A 12,765-nucleotide genomic window follows, 5' to 3' on the forward strand; every position below is an offset into this window, starting at 1 on the left:
GGGGAAATCAATCCTCGTGCGTGGGAGCCATTTGCTAGTGCTCATATTACATGTAACCTTACTTCATACACAAATACAACACTGCATTTAAAACAAATGTTTTTCTGCACATTCTGCAAATGCTTTTGTTATTAGCTTGTGATACTTTAGGCTATGAGGTACAGTTAATGCAGATAGCACATAAGGAGTTGTTATGCTTCAGGGCTTAAGTTAGGAGAATCAAACAAAACTTCCACTGACTTACCACCCTTTGTACTGCTATACATCTTCTCCTAAAGATCAGGATTTGGGTGAATATAATCCTGCAAATCTTGCTTTTGTAACATTGTTTGTAGATGCTGTTTCAGCAGCAGCTGCCCGTGCTTAAAGACTGGGATGCTCACAGATGGAGCGTAATTCTGGCATCACTTTACAGTTGCTATTTTCACAAATGTTTATTTCCACAGTCAGCAGAGAATTCAATAAAATTCTCATACTTCTCCTTATGTTGACTCATGCTCAAGAACCACACTCAGGTGAAGATGGATAGTCAGATTTCTTGCTATTTTAGTACTTTGCTTCTTTGGTCTTTTAAAAAAATACACATTAACCATGAATTTAACTGGCCAGAGTTTCCTGATGAGAACTGAGTTTAGTCTCTTCCAATGGTTAGTTAATTCTTCTAGGATAAGTTTTTCACACAGATGCTTTACAGCATTTTATTCTATATCATCAAGGCAACGGACTTCATTATGGAGAAAGCAACAGAAGATACTTAATTCCTCCTTGCAATGCTTTGAAGGTAGGAAATATAGAATTGCCAAGTGTTTGGTATTATCTCTTCCCCAAGACAGCAAGACAAGGTCATAGAGAGGTTGCTGCTTACAGAAATAAAGTACAGTCCCATTAAGTAAAGAATCAGACAATTTTTGCTTTAATCTGCTGCAGAAGTGACTTAAAGGAGCCCTCCTGCAGGATGGAAAGTGAATTGTCTCTCTGTTTTCCAGAGGTTGCTTTCCTGCTCTTAATTGCAGGCCTTACAGCGAGGCTTCTTTGGTGACATAGAATTGTTAATGAACCCCAGCTGTAACATCTGCAGGAAAGGAGGGCCTGTTTGAGGTACTTACTCCTCAGGTTTCTCCGGCTCCATCCAGAGCACACAGCTCTCTGTGGCTATGAGAACACTTCCTCTAAGACTTTCCTCTGCAATGGTGTCATATTTGAAAGTTACCCACAACCTCTGTTCAGAAGAAAAGGGAAGTAAGGCAGCCCCCAGCACCTTTCTACCTACTATATATAGACAGTAAGTTTGAGAGAGAGGATGGTGGGTGTATGTTTCCGGAGCTATGCGACGCAGTCCTGTGACACTGGTACAAGAAGAGAGAGGACGCAGAGCAAGAAGAAGAGGAGGTGACCAGAAAGCATAAGTGGGAAAAATCTATTCATAAAACAAGTACAACCATTTCCACCTGAAAGGAGAATTCTAATTTCTAGCAGTAAAATAGCGAGCTCCTCCTGATTCCTGGTGAGGTTTTGTCCTACCTAGGCCAGGCTGCTTGTGATCTATTGTATGCTTTTTTTTGTCAAATGGCATCCAGCTGTCTTCTGTGTGTTTTGTGCTCTGCTGGCTGAGACGCTCACGCAGCTTTAAGCAAGCTTACAAGGATAGAGGATTTTGTCAATGAGCAGAACATCAATGACTATGGTAGTCTGCGACTAGGAGTGAAGCTTCCTTCTTCTAGTGACTTTGAGGTGGAAAGACTACAGGTATTTGTTATGTGAGGCATGTATGTCATTCTTCAAGCTGCAGTCAAGCTAGCCTGTGCAAGGCAGCAGTCTGTTCTTTAAACTTAGGGTCTATTTTGAAGTAATAGTTACAAAGAGGTCACAGATGGAGTAAGGTATAGGTATCTGTTCTATCTACATGAAGTTTCACATTTACATAAAATGAACAAAATGTATATGTGAATCGTAACAGTCATCACCCTTAGGAGACTGGACAGTGTTTGATCCAACAGAATATATTGTTAGCAATTAAGAGCTAAACACGAATGGATAAGGCTTCACAGAGCTAGGTGGGGAGCTATTATACCTTTGCATAGTGCATTTAAGATATTTAACTGAATCATATTCTCATCACAATCAATGCATGCTGCTGTTATAATGCAGTAAACAGTTTGCATGTGGGTTATTTTTCATGTGTTTGGAGTAGTATTGTTTGTTGAGGTTGATCTTTATACGAGGGTTATGAGAGTTGGCTTCTTATTTGTTCATTCTTTGTATTTTGTGTATTTTGACTAACTGTAGGATTCTTAATATGGGGTTCTGTCTTATTTTCCTGTCATGTTATAAAGCCTGCTATATGAAATACTATTTTCAAACTTTCTTGGACTGTGGTGAATTACAGTGAGATTATCTGACGGTATTCAAGGTTGGAGTGTAACCTTTTCTGTTGTAAGAATGGCCTACGCATTTACTGTCAGTTGTTGCTGAATTTGGAGATTGTTAAACTAGAGTGCAGTCTTCCCATCTAATGTGTTCTGCATTATCCTTTGACTGTCTGGGGATGAGAGTATCATCTACAAGGAATCGTTATCTGACTGCATGGAAGATGTTCTTTTTTGAATGTTTTTTGTTATTTTTTCAAACCCATGTAACGTAAGAGTTTGTAGAAAGTGTAAATTTTTAAAATAGACAGACTAAATAGCAGTTTTGTATGGCAGAGCTACACTTCTTTCTCTTTTCCTGTTTTATGTGACTCGTTGTATTAACAGAAGTGAAGTGTTAGTAACACCAATGAGAATCAGGCTATCTGTGCAAGGGTTATGCGAGTTTCATATGTGTGTGTCAGCTAATGAATCTTTGTCCGTACGAGGTTCTTACGTAGCTCAGTCTATGCAAATCCCTTGTGAACACTGGCTCTCTGTACCAAAGAATGTGCTGGGTTTTGTAATGTGAGAGCACATTTAGTGGGACCTAACCTACGAACATCAAATCCATTTGCATGTTTGGGCAGCTTGAATTTTTAATTCAAGACTCCTCCTAATCACACAGTACTATACGCTTGCCCCCAGTTGAGCCTCCTCCTCCTCCTCAGCTAGTGAGAATCTCATTGTCAATTGTAAAAACAGAGTGAGTCAGTCTCAAGAAAAAATTAACCTGGGACCTAGTAATGGCTTCTGAAGCATTTGTTGGACCAGCATTCTCATGAGCCCTCGGCAGCCTGAGGATGACAGCTTCTTTTTTAGATCTTGGCTTTTAGCACACATTAGTTGAAGGGAAATGCTCATGTCAGTAGCTAATGCTACACTCAAGAAAAAAAGGCTAGATAGATAAACGTATTTGTACTACGTTAGCACAGTGATTTCTGTTGTCCTCCTCATCATCATGCGTAACAGGATGGGGGATGTGTAGATTAAAGCATTTATTAAATGTCAGCCTTTCAGCTCTCCACTGCTACTTTGCAAATCCTTTAACATAGATGCACTAAATTCCTGTGGTAAATTATTTATTTAAATTATTGTGCCATTATCTTGATTTGCATGCTCAGAACTAACACTAATTTCTAATGTGTCAGGATCTGTGGCAGGGCCTTCCCTATTTATCCCTTCATTTGATTTACACTCCATATTCCTTCCCTTTGCCTTTACTAAGGCCTTTCCTGTTATCATCTCTACCTCACTTCTGTTCCTCACTTTCATTCTGTTGAGTTCCCCTTTCTCTAACTTTCTTTTTCTTTTCTTGTTCCCTTTTTATATTTCCTTTTCCCTTGTCCTCACCATTTTTCGTCCCCAAATCTCGTCTTTCTCTCTCCTCTTCAGTTTTTTTTCTCCATCTCTCATTGCTCACCTCATTTCTCATTTACTTTCACATATATTATCATTTAATAATGGCAGTACTAACAGTTTCTGAAATCTGGTATCAGCTTCTTAAACAATATGGGAAAGCAGAATAACACCCATCTAATCACCAGTGTAGTCATTGCCATCTGAAGGGACAAACCTCTCCCCATTGACCCTGGAGGGAACCTAAGCAACTAGTCGCAACAAGAAACCAATCTTTAGAGGGCGTTCGAAGGAGGAAGTATAAAATGGTGGAATGAAGTTTTGAACAGACTATTTTCCATTTGCTAGAGAGGAACTAGATTTCTAAGTTAAACTAGGTGCCTAATTCAAATTGGTGAGATTAATCCACCCTCTAAATTTGCTCCTCTATCAGTAGTGCTTAGACGGTATGGTACTGAGGGAGCTTGAAGCATCTTCGCTGTATGTAGAAAATAGTGACACATAGAAAAATGACAGAGTTGTCAAAACATCATTTAAGCTATTTGTAGAGGAGGATTTTTCCATTTTCTTTGTTTATTATTGGTAATATATGTTCTACAACCAAAACTGATTGGATGTTGCATGTTCGAGATAGCACAATCTGCTGTCGGTTTGCTATTGAGACAAAATTAGTCATTTCCTTCCTGTGTGATAGGATGATAAGAGCTCTGAAGTTCTAAAGCTGGCAGACTTGAGGAAGACTTAGACTTCAGATATTCTCACCAGACGGAGGGCAAAATGGGAAAGCATAGATCTCAGCCTTTTATGAAACAGAGATCATTACAGGATCCTAATACATATTACTGCACTGATTAACGTCTTTTGCAACAATATTTCATCAGGCAAAACAACATTCTTCATGTGTAAATACTTTTTTCCTCCAGAAAGTGATAGGGGTTTTATAGAATTTCATATACAATTTCAAAAGCAGACAAAAGCTAAATGTAACAAGTGTGGAATTCAGTGCAAGGATTGTTCAGCTCTTAAGCAATATTATCCTGCAAAATTGAAAAACTTGTGTATCTTTGTTGCATACAGTATTTTCTGGTTTAGGTGATACTACACAAACCATTGGGTGTGCTGACTACCACTACTAGTAATTGATCCGTGCTTTATGTATGCATTACCCTTTCTTTTTTTCTGAGATGGAGTTTTATGTGGAACTGTTCTTAGGAGAGTAAATAAAGGCAAAGGAGAGATAATTAAAGAGAGTTCCTTTCTATTAATTGTTCTGGCCCTCTTCTGTTAGGACGGGAATAGCGATTAGAGACAAATCTCTGATTTATTCTATTGCTTTCTTTTTTTTTCATAGAGCAGAGATGCTGAATAAGAGTAACATGATAGAATTCTTCATTTCTTTTTCTCTTGCTTGGTTGTTGTTGAGCTAATAGTTATGAAAATGAGGGGAATTTTCTTTCCCTCTTCTGCTTGTAGAAGCAAGATGAATATGCCTCCAGAGCTCTTTGAACCAGTTAGTGAGTTTGTTTTGGTTATCTCTGTCTCTCTTCTGTTCAGAAAATGAGAGTAGTATTTATGACTATGGCTATCATCTGGCTTCACTGAAGATCTAGCTTTACCTCGCTGAAGCTTTGCAAGTCTACTAGAGTTTTGGGGTTTTTTTGGTAGGTTGTGTGTAACAGGAAGATTGACTCAATGGAATTGAACAGAATACATTTGTGCTAAAATAATCCTGTTTCGTGTTTAAAGCTTCCTGCTCTTCTATTACTTTGGTATCTCTTATTCTATATTTTTCTTTCATATTTTGTTGAAACTGTGGCATTCAGTAAGCTGGTTGAATCTTTTATATAAAGAGGGGGTTCTGATATGTACAGAATGGTTCTTTCCATATACAGCCACTGTGACCTGAAACAGAAATACAGCCCAGTGCATTCAACAGTGCTGCTGGCTTCAGAAAGTATTCTAAGGCCTGCAAAATCTGAAGTAATAAAACTGCACTAATAATAAATATTTTTCTAGGGCCTTCCCATCTTGGTGGTTCCACGTGCTTTGCGGTCACTAATTAACGAGTCCTACCTTGTCATAAAAATACTTCTTACCAGCCTTGTTTTCAGGTGGGGACACTGAAGTAGAAAGAATGAATATAAAGTGCAAATTCCTAAAGGCGGATGAAGACACTGTCTCCTCTCCTTTGGGAGTCCAGATTTAGGCACCTGTATGGAAAGAAATTTGCAAGTATAGGTAGGCAAATTTAGTCTTCTTAATCGATGTTTAAACCTTTTAAAAGTGGTGTTCAGTACCATAGAACATCCAGCAGTGCAGCCAACATAATTGGAAACTGCTGGTATTCAGCGTCTCAGAAAGCCAGGAGTGCGAACAGAGCTCTCCTGTCCTTAAGCGAAGGAATATAATTTCCTTATCAGGCTTTAAACTCTGACTTTCCTCTAAAATTAAAAATAGCTCTAAATCCCTTTGTGGTTTTGTGGTTCTCTGATATTGCAAATCTGCACATACCCATACAAGCAGCTTTTGAGAAAATCACCCTGTTATACTTTTTCATGTGAGGTGCTGTACGAACTTGAGGGAGAAAGAGTATTGCCCCATGAAAACTAGAGATATGCATAGAAAGAGGATGTAATACAATACCTTCAAAATGTTGAGGATGATTATATACACAGTTTTAAAGTGCTATTTTCATCTTTATTTTTGCTTTAAAGCGTGATAATTTATGTGTAATCCCTTCCTGGTTTATATACACATATTTAGTATTTAACATAAACTTCTGTTCTTATTAACTTACAATTCGCACATACATTTTGTCTTGTGGTTTCTTTTTAAATACTGCCAGTCTGTGAACATCTGTGACAAATGCAGAAGTCCAAAACATTAAAATAGATGACTCCTTCCAAAATAAACTTCCTCCTGCTTCTCAGTATCAGGACAATACCCTTTTTTCATATTTCACAAAGGAGATACCAAGAAAGCAGAAAACCTAGCAGAAGCCCGCATTTGCAGTCTGTTACATGGCGATTTCTCGGTACCGACAGGCTGACAAGAATTCAGAGCAAGGGGATGCAAATAATTAAATGGCTGAAGGGTTAATTTCTGCACCATCATGAAATTAATCACAAAAAATGAAGCTAGATGTGATCTGATGATGAGCACTTTATAGAACCCCTGGTTCTGAAGCCTGCAGGCTTTATTCCCTTGATCAGCGGAGGGTGTCACTGACATACGACAGTGTGGAGTCTGAGTGAGAACAGGGAACAGCTTTAACTGCAAGGTGATTTGTTCAGTTGAAAAATACAACAAAAAAATAGCAAACACATAGAAGGACTCATTTGTGTGTAACAGCCAAGAGAAGGATAGTCCCTGAGAGAGAAAAGGAGATGAGGGGAGTAGATGTAGTCTTGTAATGTAAAAAGGGATTCTCTTTTTTATTTGTCTGCAGCTACGGAGATCCTTGAAATAGCTGGGACTAGCTGAGATTATTACTGGATTAAGAGCTCCTGCAGTTAAAAGCTCTGTTGTATACTAACTACTGAAAGGAGCAGCAGGAGAGCAATTTTTTAACTGCTGTGGCAATTCTTATTTCTTTTTGGTTAATGTCTGTGACTTCACACCTGTGATTTGTAATGGACGCCATAGTATTTCTGTGACGTATCACAATTTCTGAATGTGTTAGGTTACAACCCAAGAGGTGCTGGAATCAGAAACTAGATAATGGTAATAAAGATCAGACTAAATAAGTGATTACACATTTGAAAAATTTTTAAATCTCTCATTTTTAATTTTATACGTGAAAACTACTTTTCTGCAATATCATCACAGGAAGGAAGGACAGAAACAGGGAATAAGGTCTTTAAATGCCTAGAAAATGCATGTGCTGCTGAAAATCTTTTAAAATTAAAGCCACTAATACAATACCTTTATGGGTTTCCCACTGAGTTTCAGTTGGCACATCTGTTTTTTGACCAGCACACCAAAATTTCAACCAGTCTCAAGCATTTTACTTCCTATTCAACATTATTATTAAATACTAAATCAAAGAAATATGTGCTCACTAAGAAGGGTGCTGTACTAATATCAGCTGTCCATTGCTATTGTCTCTGGAATAGCTCCACAAGACAGTGGAGTTACTTGAGGGTTATACTCTTCGACCGGTCTGGCCGATGAAACGCAACAGGGGCAACGCCTCAAGCTCTAGGAAAGAGAGAAGTGCTACCTGTACTACGCAGCAGTAATCCCCGAGAGGTGATGAACAGCCCAGCGAGTCAGGAGAGAGCTTAGCCGTGCTTCTGGTAGGGCGCTTCCAAGGTGGAAATGTGAAGAAGAAAGCAAAAGGAAGATTCTGAAATTCCTACGTGGCAGTGAGGGACCACTCCACTAAATGTTGTTTTTAAGGGCTTGCTCCTGATAATAGTCTGTGTTTAACAGGAGTTTGCTACCAGAAATCGCCTTTTAAAATTCTTAGCTGCTCATGCAATATACTTATTACTTTCCCATTAAACATTATATCCCCAAAATAACAGTATGGATGTATTATGCCCATACACGAGGGACTATTTGATAACGGTATTTTTAATGTCAGGTAAAAAAAACGTATTCACGTTGAGAATTACGCTGATGAGTGAACTCTTCTTTGAATCATTTAATGGAGAAATCCCTTACTAATGTCCGGAGGGAACTGCTGACAGCGTGTAATAATTTCTGGTTCAGTGCAGCAGATTACAAGATATCTTGCATTTTATGAAATTCAGGCAAGTGCTTCTTTTGCACTCTGAGGTCCATCTGTGAGCTCCCTGGTACGCTCCCCAAAATTAAAGGGCCTGCAACACACCTTTTTTTAGATGCAGTAGATAGCTGTGGCTGTAAGATGACTAAGGTACTGTGTGACCTTCTGCTTTACTGCCTTCTACTCCCAAAAGTTTAGCTTCTCCAATTATGTAGTGTTTGTTAAATTCACCTTTGAAGTGAAATACAGTTATTTCCAGAATAAGTGGAAATTATTATTGGTGCAGAGTGAGGTTCATGAGAATGTATGTGTACTTCAGATGAAGCTATTTCACCTTTAGCATTCCTCCCACTGCTACCTACTTTATATAGCTTTTTCTGTTGTTTTACCTTTATACTGTTCATTACTGCGGTGTCACCTTTACCACACGTAAATACCGGCATTCGGTAAGAATTTCATCCAGCTTGTGAAGGAGTTCATAAGACCAGAGAGATTTTCCCATAACTACAGCCATGCCCCCATGATTCTGGATCCCGTTGAGCCGACCTGGTCTTCCTTGCCCTCTGAGGACTGTCATCTCTCCCGGCCCATTTAATAGCAGTCACTGGAGTAATGAAATCTACATGCAGGCAGCAGAGAAAATGCTAAATAAGTGGCTCCGAAGATGTGAAACTATGAAGAAAAGAACTCTGGGAGAGCTACTGGAGTGCAGGAGAAGAACAAAACCCCTGGCAATACTCCCCTAACCTGTCCATAGCATGAGGAACCCATCCAAATTTTTTCTCATAGAGATATTGAACCCCAGCCTAGGATTTTGGACAATTTGGGAAGGCCTTTGAAAGCATCAAGGAAAGAACACGCATTTTTGTAGGACTAGTCTGCATTTCATTATGATAGAACACTGAGAAACACATTATTTAGCAGATTAACACTTTTGTTTTTAGTTTTCAAAATGAGGAGTTATTAGCCCCTGGCTATACAGATTAATAGCTGGTTTTGCCCGGTGATGTTCAGTGTAACACAGGCTGCTTTGCAGTTCCTAAAGTTGGAAGCTGAGGAAATTATAACACAATGGTCCAAGAAAAACAACATGTTGCTTTTGAGGTCTTTAGTTACTGGTTACCAGCAAAATCTCATAAAGCACAGCTCTCATCTCATATGACCCAAGAACTGCACATTCTTCTTATACCATGGTCTCTGATGGGGTAAAATAACTCTTGAAACAGAAACTTATCTTCCTTGTGCCACCTGGACCACAAGACCTTGAGAAAGCTAGGATGCAAAAATAAGACTTGTTTCAAAGGTTAACATTTATTACAAAATTAAGAAGGAAAGATTTTTACAAGTTTCTTTACGCTTACCTTTAGCACAAGTTTTCTCACCTCGTTGTTGCCTGCCTTGTAACCTTCTCTAATGAGGTGGTTACAAATTAGGAGTTGGCAGGAAATTGCTTAGCAAGCACTCAGAAATCATGTGATAATATTTGCACGAGTCAAGAACATTTTCAGATTTCAGTGAGACAATGCTCATACTTACCCACTCATGCGGAGAAAGGCAAGGTCGGAACTCACAGGTACTTGCATTCATGCCCACACATCAATCAATCTATACTCAGCCGCAGAAGGCAGACGTACGTAACTGCTTGCTTATGAGTTAACTGTTCTTGTGGTGCAGTCATTTACGTGTGTTGGCTCATCACATATCAGCAGGAAAAAATGCAGGTTCAAATCAGTGTAGCTGAGAGGAACAAAGGAGGTGAGAATGAAAGCCTTAGTGGCCTGCAGCAAGTCTTTGTTCTGAGCTCTGCATGTTCATAGTCTTTCTTGCACTGCACCGTGTCCTTTACCATTGCTTCTAATATGAAGAGGGATTCTCTGGCTTGCAGAGACCTTCATGGAGTTAGCTGAGCTACAGATTCATCACTAGAGAGCAATAGGCAATAGTTCATAGACTCAAGATAGCACTTCTCTGAACTGTCACTTTCCAGATGAGCTGTGGACAGGCTGCACTTCAGTTCAGACAGTTTCAGTATAGGGCAAATTCAGCATTAGTCAGGAGTGATTCTAAGCTCATCTATGTGACATGGAAGCACAAAAAAGTAACAGGATAGAAACTGTCCTGTTTGATGTTCATTTGCCAATTGTTTCTCTTGTTAAGGAGGAGAGCCAGAGATGGATGACTGCCTGGAGACACTGAAAGATGAGGAAGAAGCTTTGTGGGAGAATGTAGAATGCAACCGGCACGTGCTGAGCCGGTACATCAATCCAGCCAAACTGACCCCATACCTACGGCAGTGCAAAGTAATCGATGAGCAAGATGAGGACGAGGTGCTTAACTCGCTTATGCTGCCCTCCAAAATTAACCGAGCAGGTAATTATTTTGTGAATGGCTACATCTGTATTCCTATATGAACAGTATTATTTTGATAAGTCTGGAGGGAGCCTGTATCAAATTGCAGATTATCAAATGGAAACCCTATATCTCATTTACAGGAGATTCAATGTAAAGGGGGGAATCTGCTGCTGCTATTTTGATAACAATGATTCTTTCCAGTGCTGTGCAGAGTGGAGCTCATGGGGTTCACATTCCCATCAAAGCCTTGGCAAATATTTCAGTTAACGCAAGCAGCAGCCAATGCCATTCCAAGAGTAGGTTTTCAGCTGTCTTGCCGTGCTTCATGATTTGTCACCGAAGGGTCTGCCATCCTCGGGTTTCAGTGCTGCCTGGTAAAGGCTGCACTGACTAACGTGTCTTTGGAAATCTCTGTTTCAGAGACCAATTTGCCCACACTCCTTCAGAATAACGATCAGCATAAACATAAAGAATACATGGCATTACCTTATGAGTTCAGCTGAACTCAATTAATCAGCCAGATTTTCCACAGCGCCTTGCTGTGGCATAGATGAACCTTAAGCAGATTTGACTTCAGGGAGACAGTATTTGCTTATGCTGCTCGTAGTGCTGCTATGTCACCTCTCTCTCCATTCTCTGTACGTAGGCCGACTGCTGGACATTCTCCACACCAAGGGCCAGAGGGGTTATGTAGTTTTCTTAGAGAGTCTGGAGTTTTACTACCCTGAACTCTACAAACTGGTGACAGGGAAAGAACCTACACGGAGATTTTCCACTATTGTTGGTAAGTAGAATCAATCTCAAAGGAGCCTGTTGAAATAAGGACTATCTTGAAGACTGGGTTTGATTTTTCAGGCAAGAAATGGAAATAAAAGCTAATCTTGTAGTAGCATTCTGCAGTTTTTCAGTCCCCTTCAATGCACAATGAGCTAGCAACAGGTAACTTACAAAGGAAAGGAACATCTCAGTTGTCTGAATAAAGCTGAAGAGCTTCAAATTGAATGATAGGCATTACAAGAAATCTCAAGATAAGAAACATTGGAACAGTGGACTAAATTACACTGATGACCTATACATGTGCAGCAAATTTGAAGCATTCAGATTAATTGTACTTGTACAGATTCATTTTACAAAGTTTGTGGTATTTCCACAGGCCTGTGCGTGTATATTGTGATTCTGGTAATAGTGTGCTGTGTAATATTTGTACTGTTGCCAGTTAGATATACAAATGTGTATGTATTTGTGCATATTCTGCACCTCTGTACATATTCTGGGACATTTGTTTCTTACTCAGTTCTGCTGATTCTGCTTCGTATAAAGTTACTCTATTAGAAGTTGATAAGCTGTTCAAACATTTTCAGTGGAGGAGGGACATGAAGGCCTTACCCATTTCCTAATGAATGAGATCATTAAGCTTCAGCAGCAAATGAAGACAAAAGATATGCAGCGCTGTGAACTCTTGGCTAAGTCTCGCCAGTTGGAGGATGAGCAAAAGCAGCTAAAACTGAACAAGATAGAGCTGCTGACCTTCCAAGAGAGATACAACAAGATGAAGGAGGAGAGGAACAACTACAATGATGAGCTGGTCAAGGTGAAAGATGAGAACTACAATCTGGCCATGAGATATGCCCAGCTGAGTGACGAGAAGAGCATGGCTGTGATAAGGAGCCGAGACCTACAGTTAGAGGTGAGATAAATGCTCTGGGCTGCTTTAATCAGGAGCAGCAATGGAGGATGCCAGTGGCATCTGGCGAAATGAGACCTTCTCTGACAGTGGAAAGGTGTAGAGCTCTGATTTGCTTTGCTCATCCAGACGATTAGAGGCATCGGTGTACAGAAATGCCAGCTGCAGTGATGTGTATTAATGGCAGATAATTTACAAACTTGTAATGGATTAACAGAACATAACATATTTAA

The 12,765-nt window shown here is 39.6% G+C and overlaps 1 protein-coding gene across 2 annotated transcripts in view; it reads left to right on the forward strand.

Annotated features, from left to right (window-relative positions):
* CARD11 (caspase recruitment domain family member 11) overlaps positions 1 to 12,765 on the forward strand; it is a 49,035-nt gene that overhangs the window by 12,958 nt on the left and 23,312 nt on the right. For both annotated transcript variants that reach the window (XM_076350783.1, XM_076350784.1), the window contains 3 exons: positions 10,654 to 10,866; positions 11,495 to 11,632; positions 12,210 to 12,535. In XM_076350783.1, the coding sequence (XP_076206898.1) occupies positions 10,654 to 10,866; positions 11,495 to 11,632; positions 12,210 to 12,535 (677 nt within the window). The remainder of the gene's footprint in view (positions 1 to 10,653; positions 10,867 to 11,494; positions 11,633 to 12,209; positions 12,536 to 12,765) is intronic.

Source organism: Aptenodytes patagonicus, chromosome 13 (genome assembly GCF_965638725.1).
Source record: "Aptenodytes patagonicus chromosome 13, bAptPat1.pri.cur, whole genome shotgun sequence".
In the NCBI taxonomy this organism is placed as follows: Eukaryota; Metazoa; Chordata; class Aves; order Sphenisciformes; family Spheniscidae; genus Aptenodytes; species Aptenodytes patagonicus.